The sequence below is a fragment of the Poecilia reticulata genome, linkage group LG4 (genome assembly GCF_000633615.1).
Source record: "Poecilia reticulata strain Guanapo linkage group LG4, Guppy_female_1.0+MT, whole genome shotgun sequence".
In the NCBI taxonomy this organism is placed as follows: Eukaryota; Metazoa; Chordata; class Actinopteri; order Cyprinodontiformes; family Poeciliidae; genus Poecilia; species Poecilia reticulata.
In genome coordinates, this window is record NC_024334.1 from 23,945,299 (window position 1) to 23,960,973 (window position 15,675).

The 15,675-nt window shown below is 40.4% G+C and overlaps 2 protein-coding genes across 2 annotated transcripts in view; one reads left to right on the plus strand and one right to left on the minus strand.

The window, feature by feature from the left end:
- Positions 1-3,719: 3,719 nt before the first annotated feature.
- On the minus strand, positions 3,720-15,494 carry tmem59l (transmembrane protein 59-like). Its single transcript, XM_008407106.2, has 8 exons — positions 15,143-15,494; positions 13,889-13,994; positions 13,446-13,540; positions 13,109-13,261; positions 7,460-7,565; positions 7,132-7,246; positions 6,552-6,669; positions 3,720-5,405 (listed from the first exon to the last, which is right to left on the minus strand). Exons 1-8 carry the CDS (start codon positions 15,482-15,484, stop codon positions 5,247-5,249), a joined length of 1,194 nt encoding a protein of 397 aa, XP_008405328.1. The 5' UTR covers positions 15,485-15,494; the 3' UTR covers positions 3,720-5,246.
- Positions 15,495-15,498: 4 nt separating this feature from the next.
- Positions 15,499-15,675, plus strand: part of crlf1b (cytokine receptor-like factor 1b) — a 14,989-nt gene continuing 14,812 nt past the window's right edge. Inside the window, exon 1 of the mRNA XM_008407104.2 lies at positions 15,499-15,585. The gene's annotated coding sequence lies outside the window, so the exon portion shown is untranslated. The remainder of the gene's footprint in view (positions 15,586-15,675) is intronic.

Here is a 15,675-nt window from a genome sequence, read left to right on the forward strand (position 1 = left end):
AACCCGTTCCTGTAGTTTTCATAAACCCTTCAGAAGGATGTATTTCACCAAATCACATCAGGCTCTGTCCTGGCTCTCTCTCTAGTTCGTTACGAACAATATCCCATTGCAGGCAAAACCCTTTGAGAGTGCACAGAGTGAAGGCCGGTCTGGTCAAGTTACTGAAGTGGTGCTACAGCAGGTAATTGTCTTCTCTCCACCTAAAGTGTCTGAATGTATAGCAGACGATTTTGAGCTCCAATCCTCCTCGGAATGAGGAGTTCAAAACGCAGATTTGACCTTTTTACTCACATGGGTTTGAGAAGTGAACCTACTGTAGGATTTTTTTTTTCTTCCCCAAAACCTGTTGATGAGGTTGCTCCTCATCCGGAGAGCGCCTCCCTGAGGAGCATTTCCACACATTTCCCTCTAAGAGGAAACCCAGAACCCACTGAAAGGACTAACCAGGCTGTTTCAGGCAGGCAGTGGTGCTGTAGGATTCATTGTCAACTACCACAAAAAAAAAATTTAGGCAACAGCGAAATGATTTGTTTTTATGACTAATTGTAGTTTTGACATAACTGATTTGCATGTTGGCTAAACGTTGACTCTTTCAGCGCTCCTCAAACTCATCGACATGTCCATTTGAAGCTCCACCACCTGTTTGTTACTCCTGGGTGCACCTGGAACCTGACAGGTTTTAACTTGTGGGATCAATAAGCATGTGAAGAGTGCACCCAATCTTAAATGGGACGGTTTCGTCTCTCTGTGTTTCATTTACCATCTGGTGCAAACAACAAGAAAAATTAAGCTTAAAAGTTTAAAGTGCATCCAAAAAAACTTACTTCCCACAGAGCAAGAAAATGTACCTGGCGATTCACCTACAGCCAACTGCCCAATAAGAAAAGTTGGCTTTTGAAAAGGATAAACATCAATGCTGAGAGTAGATTATGTATGATTTTAGGTTTTGGATACAGCAGGTATTCTGTATCTGTAAAAATTCTGTAAAAATTGCCCCTGAAAAAAAGAGTCAAATAAAGAATTAATGTGCAATTGGAAAGTCTAGAAAACGCTGAATTACTATCAAATTAAATTTGATTTCAGCTTCCATGTCTGCTGTCCATGACAGTTTTCTCCTGAAAATGATGGTAGAACCCAAAACAGAGGGATGTCCTGGACTTTGACTAGGCTCCACCTCTGCTTTGAGGCATATTACGAGGTTGTACCCAATCCCCTTCTTCAAAATGCAACCACACTTCTCACTGTGTAAGTAACGATACACCTCAAGACTTTCAAATATTGTTGCCACTCCTTCATCTGAAGGAGTCGATCTGAAGAAGCAGGTAAATATTTTACAACACATAATCAGTTTCTTCATGTCCTCCTCCATGTTACTAAGTTTGCAGATATTCTGCATTTTCCTGTCTACAGCACATTTCTGGACTTGGCTGGATGGATGGATGTTTTCATTTGCCCAATTTTTGCATAATAGTCCATTGTGACATGAACATCTTGTTGCATGCATGATGATGATGATACATTGACACATCATGCACAGTGACCAGCTGAAGTCTCTGCACCAACCCCACTTCTGAATGTCTGTCATGACATCAAGGGGTAATGTAATGTAACACCCTCTCATAGTGCAGCTTCCACCCTTTGATTATGTGTCACAGCTAAGGCATGTTTTGATATTTTCCTTCTGTCTTTGTGTCTTTCACACAGCCAACCAGCATGTTATGCTAATTGGACACATGCGCTGGAAGCTCTGTTGTGCTGGCCTTGTTTTGAGCTGTTTGATTAGGAATTCATTGTATCTGGTCTGTGTTTGATGCCGTGACAAAGAGGCCTACGCAATTTTTTTTTGTCTTTGTTCCGTTATTTCTCCTCATATTCGCATTTCTCCTTTTAACAGGTTGGGATTCTCTACATTTACAGTTTGTTATCTGCAGTGTAAAAAAATAAAATCACGTTCCTCACCCCCCTCTTCATGTCGTTTCCAGATGGCAGCCAGTGAATTGTAGCATTTATTTGCTTATTGGTTGTAGCGGCAGCTTTCGACTGTTATGTTTTCTGCAGAGATTTCTCTCTCCACCATCTTAATGAAAATGTGTATATCAAAAGGCTACATAGCTGTTTGTCAAACAAGTTCACAAACCCTTCATGCACTCCAAATCTTCTTTGTCTGATTATTTGATTTGAATTTTTTTCCACAGATTCTTCTCTGGTCTCTGAACTTTTTTTGCTTTAGATTTTCTTAAATATGATTTTAAAAAACAAACACGAAGCGCGAAGCACTTGTCCAACTTCATGAACTTTGCTGCCCCCAAGTGGATTTTTTTATTTACTACGCCATTTGAATGCATTTCTGGCTGAATTTTTTTTGTTTTTTTTAATCACAGCATTTCATTTTTATGCTATAATTTTGTTGCTGAATGATTTTCAGATATGCTTCTTTGATTTTTATTTTTTTTTGCACAAAGCTTTTATTATTTTTAAATGAATGTCATTGCCAAATCAATATATTGTCATTTATGAACGCATTGTTCAGGTCAAGCAGTTCTGATGAATTTTGAAAAGCTGCTAATTTTAATGTTTGAGGTGAAGGTGAAGGCTAAATTGAAGTTTTAGAGTTGCACTGCACTCTTTAAAAAAAAAAAGATATAAACATCTCATTTAAGATCTTGGAGTTTGGAACTTTTTGAACAGGTAAATCAAAATAAAGTTATTTTAAATATATTTAAAAAAAGTCTGCACATAGTGTATTGCAAAACATAACTAACTATACTACATTGTAGGATGAACATTTGACCTGGGTATAAAACATTTTTTCTATGGTTTATTTTTTTTTTTTCCAGATTAAACTCCTAGGAAATAGGCTAGGAAATGGCTAGTAAAATGACTACAAATGGGTGAAATGCTACTCTACATTTTAATTAAAACACTATGACTAAAGCAAATTAAACTGTGCTGACAAAATTACCTCAAAAATCTTGGAGTGACTCACAATCTACAGGAGACTCCGACTCAACTGCAAGAGAGGAATCTGAAAGTTGCAAGTTCGATTCCAGATTCTTTCCCTGCTACACGTCAAAATGCTCTTAAACAAGATAGTTAATACCACGTTCCCCACCAATATGCAGGAGAGGGTGGCTCTAAATGGTCTTTGAATGGATTAAGAAGTGATGCATTACTTTACTTAAAAGCAACTCCAGACATATCTCAAGCAGTTAGCTTTTTGCAGAGGCCTTTTTTATTATTATTTTTTCCTGACATTACATTTAGACACTGTCCTTCTGCTCTAGCTGTGTTTTTAAAACCCAGAACTTCTTCTTGGTTCCTTCAATTATCTGAACTTAAACGGGGGAAAATCTCCAATGACTTTTAAATAATACAGGAAAGTCTGGCTTCCTGGAAGTATCACCAAATTAGGACTGAGTTAAAACTTTCGCACAAAACCACTTATTTCTCATAAGAAGTAGTTTAGACTTTGAAAAAGGAAAAACACAGACACTGAATCTATAATGTCAATCATCCATTTATTAAATATTCTTCTTACTAGCAAAAACAAAAAACCTCCGCTTGCATATTTTATTGATTTACAGTGAAAACACTTTATTTCATCATGTTGTATCATTTCATTGGAAATAAACGGTAAAAATAAACAAATACAGTTTGATTTAATCAACTCATATCCTGTAACTTTGAGCTCGAAGCTGCACATATACTGATCAGATGGCTTTTTTTTTTTTTTTAATCAAGAGTCCTAGCTATAAATCATTATTATATGTTTTAGGTTAACTGTAAATATGAACACATAAAACATTAAAAAATAATAAGAATAAAAATTTAAAAAATCACAAGTCCACAATAGAGAAGTGTCGTTACTGGCATGGCGAGTGCTTAGAACAAACTATCATCTAAAAAAAACAAACAAACAAAACAAAAAAAAAGGATTTATTACTTGCATGCACGGTTAATTGTCTACATAGAGGGGGTTAAAAGAGAGCATTACAGGACACCAAAAGCACGGAGAGGAAAACAAAATATCTTCTCTAAGACTGTGCAATTCTGTTCAATAACAAAGGTCTATGCTCAAAGCTTTGCATTACACATTATTACAGGGGTTATCCTTCAATATGTGCTCCTAGGACATACAAAATAGTCAGCTATTGGAAAGCACATGGCACAGGAAACAGCTACAAAGTCTTGAAGTGATATAAGAGCCATAGTAATCATAATAATCATAGCTATATTAATACAGTATCTGGTGCCATCTTGTCCTGTTGTGTGTTTCTCTGTGCTGCAATGGTCATACACAAAAGAGCCTTTACACTTGTGTGATGCGTTAAATGTCCATGGCACTTCAGCAAAACACTTCAGCAGATTACTTATGTCGATGATTCAGAATAAATAGGGAAGAAGAAAATAAATAACGGCTTCAGCTTTTCCCGTTTCCAGTCAGCACGCCCAGATGCTGTCGCTTGAATTTGTTCTCCGTAGATGAATGAGTGCTGTTGCAGATTTATTCAAACACACACGCACACACACACGCACACAAACGCACAGGAATTAGATTACAGAAAGACGCTAATTTAGTTTTTGTCTCCCTGGTGAGGATTACTCACCTGAGAACGATGTCAAGAAGAGGATTTTCAATTTCAGAGCCGTTTGCAAAGGCGATATTTCTGAAGAGCTCATAAAGCTGATTATGTAAACAGATCATAAACTGCGTATTTGTTACTGCGTTTGTTTCCCACGGCGCTGTCAAGTACTTTGCTCACCTTTCATTCATCTTCCTCTCTCGCGCCGCCTTTCATCTCTCGAGTCTGAGCGAGCCGTTTTAATTAATCCCAACTCTGCGCAAATGAGATAAATTAAATCTAACACGAATCTGTGCGTTTGTCCAAGCTCAACATTACGAATGACGGCGGAGCTCTCAGCTGTAATCCATCCTCTCTCTGCTCGTCTCGTGTGTGGACGTGAGACGAGGGCTGCGTCTCTCCGCCGGTGAGCGAAGCGGATCGTTAATGGTAATGTGAGGATGAACTTGCAGAAAAGTGGACTGTACAATGAAAAACTGAAAAAGAAATTAAAAAAACATCCTGCTGACACGAGATGTTATTGATCATTCTGAGTAAACAGGACATGGAGCCGTGCTTTTTTTTAATATATATATTAAACGTATTTTAAAAACTCTGCTGAGTGGCGCATTGATGACAGGCCACATGTTTTACCAAAAGTAACGAGAAACGGCCGCTTTCTCTCTAAACGCAGGTTTTGTTGAGATCAACCTTGACCGGAAGCGGTCCTGCCTCCTGGGTCTCCTCCGACTGCTTCACGCTGACGGCGATCATGGAGCTCAGATGGAAAGGGTTGACCTTGTGCACATGTTCCATGAACTCCTTATCTCCATTGATGCTCAGCTGAGAAATGCAAGGAAAAGCAAAGACAATATAGCAAAGAGCCAACGAGAACATGACTGGCCAAAAAAATTGTCTGGGTTTTCAACTGTTTTAGGGTCATTTTGATGTACTGGATCCAAAAATCACATTGGTTTTTGCTCAATCAGGTCAACGTTCAGCTTGCAACAATTTACAGAAATCCAAGTTGCAAACATTTACGCTCTGTTAGAAAACTTTTTTTTTCTCCTATATCCTTTTTTGGATGAGAAATATTAATGGAAATGAACTGATAACGTCACAAAAATGTAATCAATTTAGTCAGTTTCTAAATCAAATTAGAATGAAAATCAAACCTGATTGAGAAAAATTGATCATTTTTGGATTCAACGGTGCAAAACAGTCCTAATTCAGATGAAAAAACATAGACAACTTTCAAAAAATAGTTTTTGTAACCCAGTCATATTTAAGCAAATCTGTTCCCTATCTTGCCATTTATTTTGATGTGTTTAAAAACAAATGAAAATGAAGGCATTTTTTTTTCATTTTTTGCTCTATCCAGTAATGTAGCAATCAAAATTGCTGTCAGAGGGATATTTATTTTAAGATAAAATAAGACAGAATCGTTTAGATGTTAAAACTATAAATTGGAGGGTGTACTTTCTCTTTAATGGAGAATAAGGAGAATAATCATTGTTTTCCAAAAATTGTGCAGCCTTATTAATTGTCTAACTTGTGAAAACAACTTAAGCTAAACATGTATCGACCTATTTGATATGCACAGAGGAGAAAGTATGACACATTTAGAGAGATAATAAACAAGAAATTTTGTCTAATAGATGTTTTATAGCTGCTGCACATTTTTAGCAGTGAAACAGTACTGTGCACTGCTAATACTTTGTTAATATTTTAATAAACAACTAATAATTCAGAATCACAAACAGCATAAGAGGGTCGACATAGGGCAAGGCTTAAAACTATTTAATCACTAAAATATATGTTGAATAACAAGGATTCGACGATGAAGAGGGATTTAATAAACTGAACAGAAAACACTGTAATTCATCTTCCTGGATTTCCGCTAATATCACAGCAGTGATCTAAAACTGCAGGCAGAGGAGGAGAATACAGCAGGGGACAGAACACGGCGATGCTCTTCTGAATAAGTACCTGCGTCTTGATGTGCTGCTCCGGTGCGGTGACGAGGCTGGCGCAGCTCAGCCACAGCATGACCATGATGGACAGGAAGAGACAAGCGGCTAAAATCCACCGTGGAAGACCTGAGCGTCTGCAACAAGGAAGAGGGAGACAGACGCTGAAACACTAAAAAGATTCATAACCAGACCAGTCCAAAATAAAAATACATCTAACATTCTCTGTCAAATGTTGTCACTTGTTTACTGCAAGCCAACCAGTGCGGTCTACTGGTACACGGCTCGGTGTCCAGAGATGGGGATAATCCCAGTTATGATCGTATGTTGACATTTTTTTTTCAGTCAAATATTACCAACAGGAGGCATTTCAAACTGGACTGGTGCCACAAAGATTATCAAAAGCTACAACCGAACAGGAGGAAAAAGAACAAAGAACGAGTGGAAAGCTGTGGTGAGTCTGAATAAGATTCGATACAAACAAGTTCTGAATCATTTAATCATGTGAACCAGGTCACCAGAAATATATATATTTCTCTCTCTCTCTCTCTCTCTCTCTCTCTCTCTCTCTCTCTCTCTCTCTCTCAAAGGTTTCTGACCTTGACATGCAGCCCAGGAAGTCGTGGTCAGCTGCAGCGTCCTCTGCGTGCTGGACGGGGCGCTTCCCTTTGATCGCCGACTTGCCTGCTCCTTTTTCTCCTCGCCCCTTAACGCCTGCCAGGCAATTAGAAGAAGTTCTCCGCTTTGCTGACACGCTCAATATTCACTCAACTCTTTCACGTTTTGCCACATTACATCAACGACGTTCAATGCAACATGTTGGGATTTCATGCAGGAGACCAGGACGGCTCGACGGACAGATTGTTACGGCCAAACTGTTGATCCGAGTCACGTCACTGTTTGTAAGCGTTGTGAAAATGTTCCTACCATGGGGTCTCTGGGTGTGGGAGTGGACCTGAGGCCAGGGTTTGTCAGCCACACTGGATCGAGGAGCCTGCAGCTCCGGCATGGAGTACTCCATCTCTGGCTGGCTCTGACGTCACAACAAGCAAGAGCAGAAAGATATTTAGCCATGAGTGGAAATATAGACAGGAAACTTTCACCGATTTCATGCACAACTTTCCAAACTTCTTCATTAATATGTAGATTTTGGATTTGTGCTGTTATTCTAGACAGAACATGATTGATAAACCACTTAAGACAATAGTTCAAAAGATCATACCAAAGCATGTTATGCCCCTTGTTCTACAAGAATTATATAAATAATAATCTGTAACCTTTATGGCATCCCTCAAGATTGGGTTGACAGCTTTAGCTTCTGGTGCAAAAATATATCATTTCCATTTCCAAACTGCTTTTTGTATTAACTCAGATCATCTTTTTATCCCACAAAAAATGTTTGATGATCTGAAATGTTTAAATGTGTCTAGAAAGCATACAGAAGAAGTAAGGGATACATTCATACTTTTTGAATACAATAATTTGCTGGTAAACTAAATGTTTCCATCTTGACATCGGGATTTTATGAGCACTAATAATTTTCCCTGAAGCTCAGTTTTTATTTATTTAAAATTTTCTGTGTTCCTTCATTTCATTTCACTCACTTAAATGGGTTTTAACTTAGTACTGAGGTAGTTTATTTAAAAAAAATGCATCTAAAACACAGATTGCCTGTCGTCACTGTTTTCACTGCTGTGTGTTTGGTTCACCCAGAGGACTCATTAAAAGAGGATTTTGCTTTCCCACTGCTGACCCTCTTTTCCCTACAGCAGCAGCTGCAGTCACTTTTAATAATAGCGTTGCTGGCCTCAGCAACAACACACACATGCATGTGCACCTAACGGTAAATCATCTCCCGCTGCAGCTTGAATCCTCCCAACTGGTTTATTTTTTCCCCTGTTCATGTAATAATTTATGTGTTTTCATCCAGATCTGAACCTCCTAGAGTAGCATCAAAATGTTGGTCTGCACCAACCAAATCCAATCACTAGTCTCAGACAACAAAGTGCCGCAGCTTCCCGGAGTCACAGTGGAGAAATGAAAGGTTAGTTCACCTCCCAAATATGCCAAAATGAAAAGGCAGTTTTACAGCTGAATTCAGGAAAGCTCTCGTGAGTCATGTTTTTCTGACCGAGCGCATTGAAACCAGATGTAGCACCAGTGTAAAACGCTCTGACAGGAAATATATATATATATATATACACATCTAACTATACAGCTAACTCACCTAACTGTCTGACATTAAATTATTTGTTGTTACATTAGTTGAGCCTGTTAGTTGTGTCATCCCACCCCATCATAAACACAATTCAGCGTCAAGTGGCTGAATTGCCTCCTCAGGAAGCATCCAGTGCTACGGAGCGATGATAATGGCCTCGTCATTTAATCCAGGTGTAGTGAAACAAACACATATAAAAGCTACGTGACACCAGTTTTTAGATCGGGATTTGAGACCCCTGTGCTAGATGCATTATCAACAAAGACAAATCCACACTGAGTCACACTGGATCGTACAGCTAAAACTGCAGACTCTTTAAATCGGCCAACATGGCGATCTATCCTATTGCTATGATCTTTTTTTTTTTTGTTTTAGTTATTTTAGACTGCAGACACATTTTGTCTCTCTTGGCTTTGATCACTCCTCGTTTCGATATCTGTGGTTGGGTTTTTCTGTGTAGTTCTTCACATCTCCACTGGAGGGCGCCATGGAGAGCTCAACTTTTGCCCACCTGCTTGTCATCCCAAACCCAACGACTGACGACCTCAAAGCTCCTAATTGTTCAACTCTTCTGTGCAACCTGTCCGCTCTCCACCTTCCCACCAAACCCAAGTCTCTCTCTCTCTCTAGAATTATTACTGATGTTGACCTGACAGAACCTCGCTTCAAAAAACTTAAAACCAACCCTTTCGTTCTGGGAGACGTGCCCTGTGCTCTGTGCTTTTGAGCGTTCCTTCTATCTTTCCTTGTTGTTTACTTGCATGGGGATAAGTGCTAAAAACAAAACATTTACAGCCTCGGCTAATTTGCTAAGCACATCCCCAGATGGGCCTGTTTGCTGCAGGAGGGACAAGTGTTAGCTACTTCATAAACGTACATTGCATCATGATGAGAAAAAACTTTTAGTTGGATACAAATGAGTCTTCCAGTTAGACAATAAATTTAAACTTGACTCGGTTACACAGGTTGTATCAGGAATGGGCCAAAATTTCAGCAAACAATAGGGAAACTCTTGTAGAAGGACACTGAGAAAGTTCATCCAAGCCATACTCTTAAAAGGCAAAGCTACCAAATGGAAACCTATAAAAACTTGTTTCTGTCTCATTATTTTCTCATTATTTTGGCAATTAGCAAACAGAAACAACAAAATTATGGTCATGGTCATCTTAATGATCCTAAAAAAAAGAAGTGCGGTCTGATTTAATGACAGAGAGTTGGGGAGGGGGGAGCTTTTTTTATTTTTTTGCACATCTGGTATCTCATTTCAAATGTGTATTTCTGAAAACAAAGTTAGACACAACCAGAGCAATGGTTGCTTGTAGATTGTCAGGTCTTTGTGGATATTCTCATACTGTAATTTGTATTTCAGAGAGCGTTTCCCACCTTTGCCATCCCTCAGTGTGTTGGATTTTTTTTTCTTTTTTTAAGTCTGAACCTGTCACATTTCTGGCAGTGTATCAACTGCAAGCTAAACATAGGCCTGATAAGTTCCCTACAGCCCTGCTGAGGCAGACTTCCCTTCACAGTGTTGTTCTGCATGCAAATATCCGTCACCGAGTCCAAAAGCAACTCTGAGATGGATGCATTGCCCGACAGCCAAGTCGGCGCACCAATCCTCACACGCAATCCTGAATTCCCACATGAAGAGGGCTCTTTTCATACAGAAGCACTTCTGTGAGGGTTAGAGTGCATAAACACTATCATTTCCCTCTGAAACGGTCAATTATGCAGCTAAAACTGTCATCCATGCATCCAAACAGTAAAAAAAAAAAAAAAAAACACGACAGAGATGCAGGTTTCTGGTCCGCTTTTTTAAACTGCAGGGTTTGATTGTGCAGCCTGGTGGTTTAGCAAAGCAAATCTTTTTTACAGCTTCAATAGGTAGATGTTTTATTGTGTTGACTTTAGTTTAAAATTCTTAAAACTCCTCTAGAAAGCAATGCAATGTTGCATGTTTGTAAAAAAAAAAAATAAATAAATAAAGTTGCATGAATCTTACTTTTCAAAGTTAAACATGGCGAAGAATGTTTTATATGGACGCAATCTCAAATGTAATACACCTACCCTAGTTGCTTAAGAAAAACTGGTCAAAATGTTTCAGGAAAGTGCAATTATAACAAATCTATATGCTGTCCCTTTAAGATTTTTGGTAAAAGTTTCTCTAAAGTGTGGGAATTTACTTCTAATAATAATGTAATTGCCACATTCAGCAGTCCTCTGCATTGTGTCCCATTTTATTGTGACTTCACCAACGAGGTTATCAGAGCATAAAACTGAGCGTCATGGCATCATGTAAGAGGATGTTTTTAAACCTTAAAGTTGTGTGAGAATAAAGGAAAAGAGCTTGTCACTGTCACATTTCAGCCACCTTTCCCTGCCCAGCTGCATGCTCACTCATGCTGCACATTCGGTACACGATGGCCGCCAAATGGGGTGAGACAGCTGCTGGCACTCTGCCCAACTCTAAGAGAGGCATAGAGTCGAGGGTATAATTCCCAATCTTAACAGGAAACAGAGTGCAGCATCAAATAATCTACAGGGGTCTGCTGGGTTCCTTTAAACCCCAAATTACAACCATGTGAAACAAAAAAAATGGCTACCTCTCATTTTGAGAAATAGAATAACTAGAGAATCCAAGGGACTGATACATTTTTATGCAAAATATGACCACAAACTTCAGAGCATTTTCTACAAATAGACCAACCCAATGTAGAACATAATCATGAAGTGGAAGAAAAGGGTTACGGAGAAAGGAAGAGAGAAGAACCCGAAAAGGGTGGAGTTCATATATATATATTCAGATCTCTTCTACTTTATAGAACCACCTTCCACTGCAGGTAAAGCTGGAAATGTTTGGGATCTTTTCTTCCAACTTGTCACACTAAGAGACAGAAATCTTGAAACATGTTTTTTCTCCCCCTGCAACATAGTACCAGTTGAGTCAGATAAGGAGGAGAGTTCCTGTACATTTTACGTTTCAAATCTTACAGATTTAGGTTTGAACTTTGACTAGGCCAATTCTAATTCTAATGGAATCACCTACAGCAAGTCAACCAGGTGATGAACTAAGGAAGCATTAAGAGACCGTCACACTCCCTCCACCATATTTAACAATTAATTTGATCTTTTTTGTGTGTGTGTGTGAAAAATGTAGTACTATTATGCCAGATGTGACGCGACACACACTTTCCAAAAGGTTTCCCTTTGTCTCGTCTCTCCGCAGAATAGCTCCACAAACATTTTAGTCATTTAGGGACATTTTCTGGAAAATCAAGATTTTCTTTGGTAAATTTGAGAAGCATCCTTTGTGTTTGCATTGGTTAGTGGTGATTTTCCCCTGTGAACACGAGGGATGCAATTTATATTCATGTGCCGTCTTTCTCATTGTTGAATCCTGAACGCTGACATTAAATGACGCAAGTGAAGCCTGCAGAGTTTCAGATGTGGTTCTGGGTTTTACTGAGACCTCCTGACTGACTCGTCCACATGCTCTCAAAGTAATTTTGGTAAACTGGCAACTCCTGGGAAGATTCATCGCAGTTCCATGTTTTCTCCATTTGTGGATGAGGCTCTCATTGTGGTTCACTGGAGTGCCCAAAGCTTAGAAATGGTTTGGTAAGCCTTCGATTCCCATCTGCTCTTGAATTTCTTTAGATCTGTGTAAGTGTGTTGCCTTTTGGCATCTTTTAGCCTATTTCATGTTGTCAGACGGGTACTTTTGAATTTCTTGATTATACTGGCCTATACTGACTTGATTATAATTTAAAAGTGACTAAAAAAAACAAAGCCAATATTTCAGATAATAACTGTTAATTTATGATTTAATAAGGGAAGGGAAATTCTATTTTCTCATGCAGTCATTTTGGTTTGAAATCTTTTCCCTTAAAAATGAAGGGAATTTAAAATGTATTTTGTGATCTAATATTAAAATGTGTTTGATCATTTGAAATATTAAAGTATGAGGAAAAAGTGCATAAGAAGTTTGTGAGAGGGTGAAATCATTTCACAGTGCAGTGATAGTATCACTTGTGTATTTCACTGGAGTATTTTTGAATTAATTCGATTGGTGTGAGCCGAATTTAAACCAAACCGTTCTGTTAAGAAATCAAATAAGAATTGGATGTTTCTGCCTTGCGTAGTGGCTCAGGTTTACCGAACTGAAGTTAATCGAACAAGCCTCTGTTGGTTTTGAAAAAGTATAAGAAAATGGGATTTTATAAGAAAATATAAAAACAAACATTTCGGAATCGGTGATATTCTACCTAAGTGCAAGCTGCCTCGTAAATAATTACTTTGCATTAAAGTTGTCTTTTTTTAAATTAAAAATAATTTTTTAAGATCTCGTCGGGGCCTCTTACTTGGAAAACCACAACCTTGCCGTCGTCGGCCTGCAGGTAGAAGGTCCAGGTGGAGGAGATGAAACTCTGGGCAGAGCTGACGATGTCGTTGCACCAGCTGGACACGGCCTCCATCACAGAGGGGGGCTTCGGGCGCAAGGTCATGGCCCTCAGCTGCCAGAGAGATGAGAACAGGTCAAACAGTTAAACCCAGAAAAGCCTGGCTGACCTCAGTGTGTATGCAAACGTGTCTGCAATGGTAATTTTCAGCGGCGACTGGTGAGTCACGCTCGTTTTGAAAAGCAGCACGTAGGTATGGGAGTGTGAATTTATTGTGTACGGAGCTGCCTTCCCTCACCTTCCTCCTCATGATCTCAGGTTCAGAGGGTTGGCTGGCACAGCCGGTGCTGCAGGCCTCCTGCTCCAGCAGCTTGATGTATGCCTCCTGGCAAGCTGCACAGAAAAAGAGGAGGACAGTTGTATGAAAAAAATAATAAAAAATTTGACAGAATAACGGACAGGCTGCGTGATAACGAGGGAGAATTTGCTTCTGCTGGAGAGAATTCACTCTCCACTGAAACCGAACACCTGCATGGATGGCAAATTACATGATTGATTTTTAAATATGACAGTTGAAAAAGGTGAGCAGCCTCTTGCTGGAAGAAAATATCAATAAAAAAACACTCCAAATTGACCCATCGGTCACTTAAGTCTCCATCAGTGATGCAATATCTGTGAAATTATTCTATCTGGGGACAAAAAGACAAACAGTCCCATGCAAAGATCGCCTCACTGACTCACCTCCCTGACACTCCTCCTTGCTGGTATTAAAGCCGGCGTCCCCATTGACGAACTGGCAGATGGAGTAGAGGCGGCAGCCGCGGTGACAGGCGTTCATTATGGAGTCCTACCAGCCAGACAGAGAGGGAAACAAAATTAGAAACATCCCCTGGTAGTCTGGGAGAAAGTCCACTTAAGTTTGTTTGAGAATGTGACACGGATGGAGCACGGCATCAGTTAATGACACAGTGCGGCTGTCATATTATGGGCTGTCATATACAGTTCATAACAGAACCGTAGACACTGTCAGGGAAAACGTGTGGTAATGAGCAAGCTGGCTGTTTCAGACTTGTGAAGAGTTTAATGTGACGGTGGGGGAAGGGGGATGGGAGGGGAGCGGTTGGTAGAAACAGCACCCTCTAGCGTCCACTGCGAGCACGGGCGAGACAAAGAGATCCTCTGAAATATTTGCTGCAGCTTTTTCAGCATCTTTTCTGGAGGGGATTGTTGACGATTCGGAGAAAACCGAGATAAGAACTGCTCGTTTTTCAGCAAACGATATTTGGTTTGAATGCATTTCCCAAAAACACGATAAGCAAAAGCAGGCCGATTAATATGCATCATAAACATCCTTACTCTTTCGCGTCGCACAGTTCTCAAGCGTGCGATAAAACCTAAAGCCCTCTTTGCAGGTCTGCTCCTCGCAGCCTTGCAGGACGTCTTGAACCGCACCTGAAGGCAGCGGAGAAGCAGAGGGAGGGGAGAGCGGATGAAGGCTGCGGATTTAGCCGCATTAGATCAAAGAAACCGCAAGAAAAATGTCCTCCATCCCCGCATCCCGCTCGGGTCCAGCTTGGCCTCCTTCTGTGCGCAGAACCGCAAACTGTCACTAACTGGTATCCCCTGATCATAATCTGTCATGGTGCAGTGTTGAGTAGGTTAAATCACGGTGCGAGCCTTGGATGCACTCCACATCTTGGACTTGCCTCCAGGGCGCAGACGAAAGCGAGCTGCATCTTTTCGGCCTAAATTGTGCGCGCCGTAAAGCGCATCCAAGAAGATGCAGAGAAATGTCCGAGCCTGGATCTAGCTGCGCAGAAATGCGTTTACCTCAGCTATTCATTCTTCACACTGTAACTAACCGAAAACAGCTCGTTATAAAAGACGCTGATGTCGCTGATGAAATGTAGGTTATGATAAGGATCGAACCCGCTTTCAGCCAGTGCTAACGGGATTTTCCTTTCAAAGACAGCTAAGCGCACGGGAGCAACTTACTTTAGCGGGGCTTTTGTTTTTGATGGTGAGCTGGCATTGCTTCTTGCAGTAATTGATGTCACCCAGCTGGTTGTCAAACAGATCCGAGGATGTCGCGGCAGCGAGCCCGGCGAGGAGAACCGAGAGCAGGGCGGGGAAGAAGCCGCGCATGCTGCCGCCGAACCGGAGCATCTGAGGGAGCCTGGAGAGAGGAGCGGAGAGTCGGCCTTCAACCCGCACTGAGCTACCTGGGATGGTGCTGCTGCTGCTGCTGCTGCTGCTGCCTCGGCTCGGCTCGGGTCCTGTCTGTCTGCTGCTCTTCCGATCCGCTCCTGCTCGTGGCGTCACGCGCATCATCACCATTCTGCACGTACGCACGCGCGCCGTTCTTCTTTAAACTGAACCTGCAGAGCAGCCTTCACTGCAGTGTGTCTGATGACTTTGGCACAAACTGTTAGAAGATGGTAAGCAAAGATAAGGTTGGCAGCAGTGATTCATCCTGCTTAAAAATCAGTTTAATAAAATGAGAATATTACTCTCATTTTATATATATA

Coding starts and splice junctions, on each gene's coding strand:
- tmem59l (XM_008407106.2), bottom strand. CDS start 15,484: ATGGTGATGATGCGCGTGACGCCACGAGCAGGAGCGGATCGGAAGAGC. Junction 13,995..15,142: donor AAAACAAAAGCCCCGCTAAA/GTAAGTTGCTCC, acceptor TCTGGCTGGTAG/GACTCCATAATGAACGCCTG. Junction 5,406..6,551: donor AGCAGCACATCAAGACGCAG/GTACTTATTCAG, acceptor TGCATTTCTCAG/CTGAGCATCAATGGAGATAA.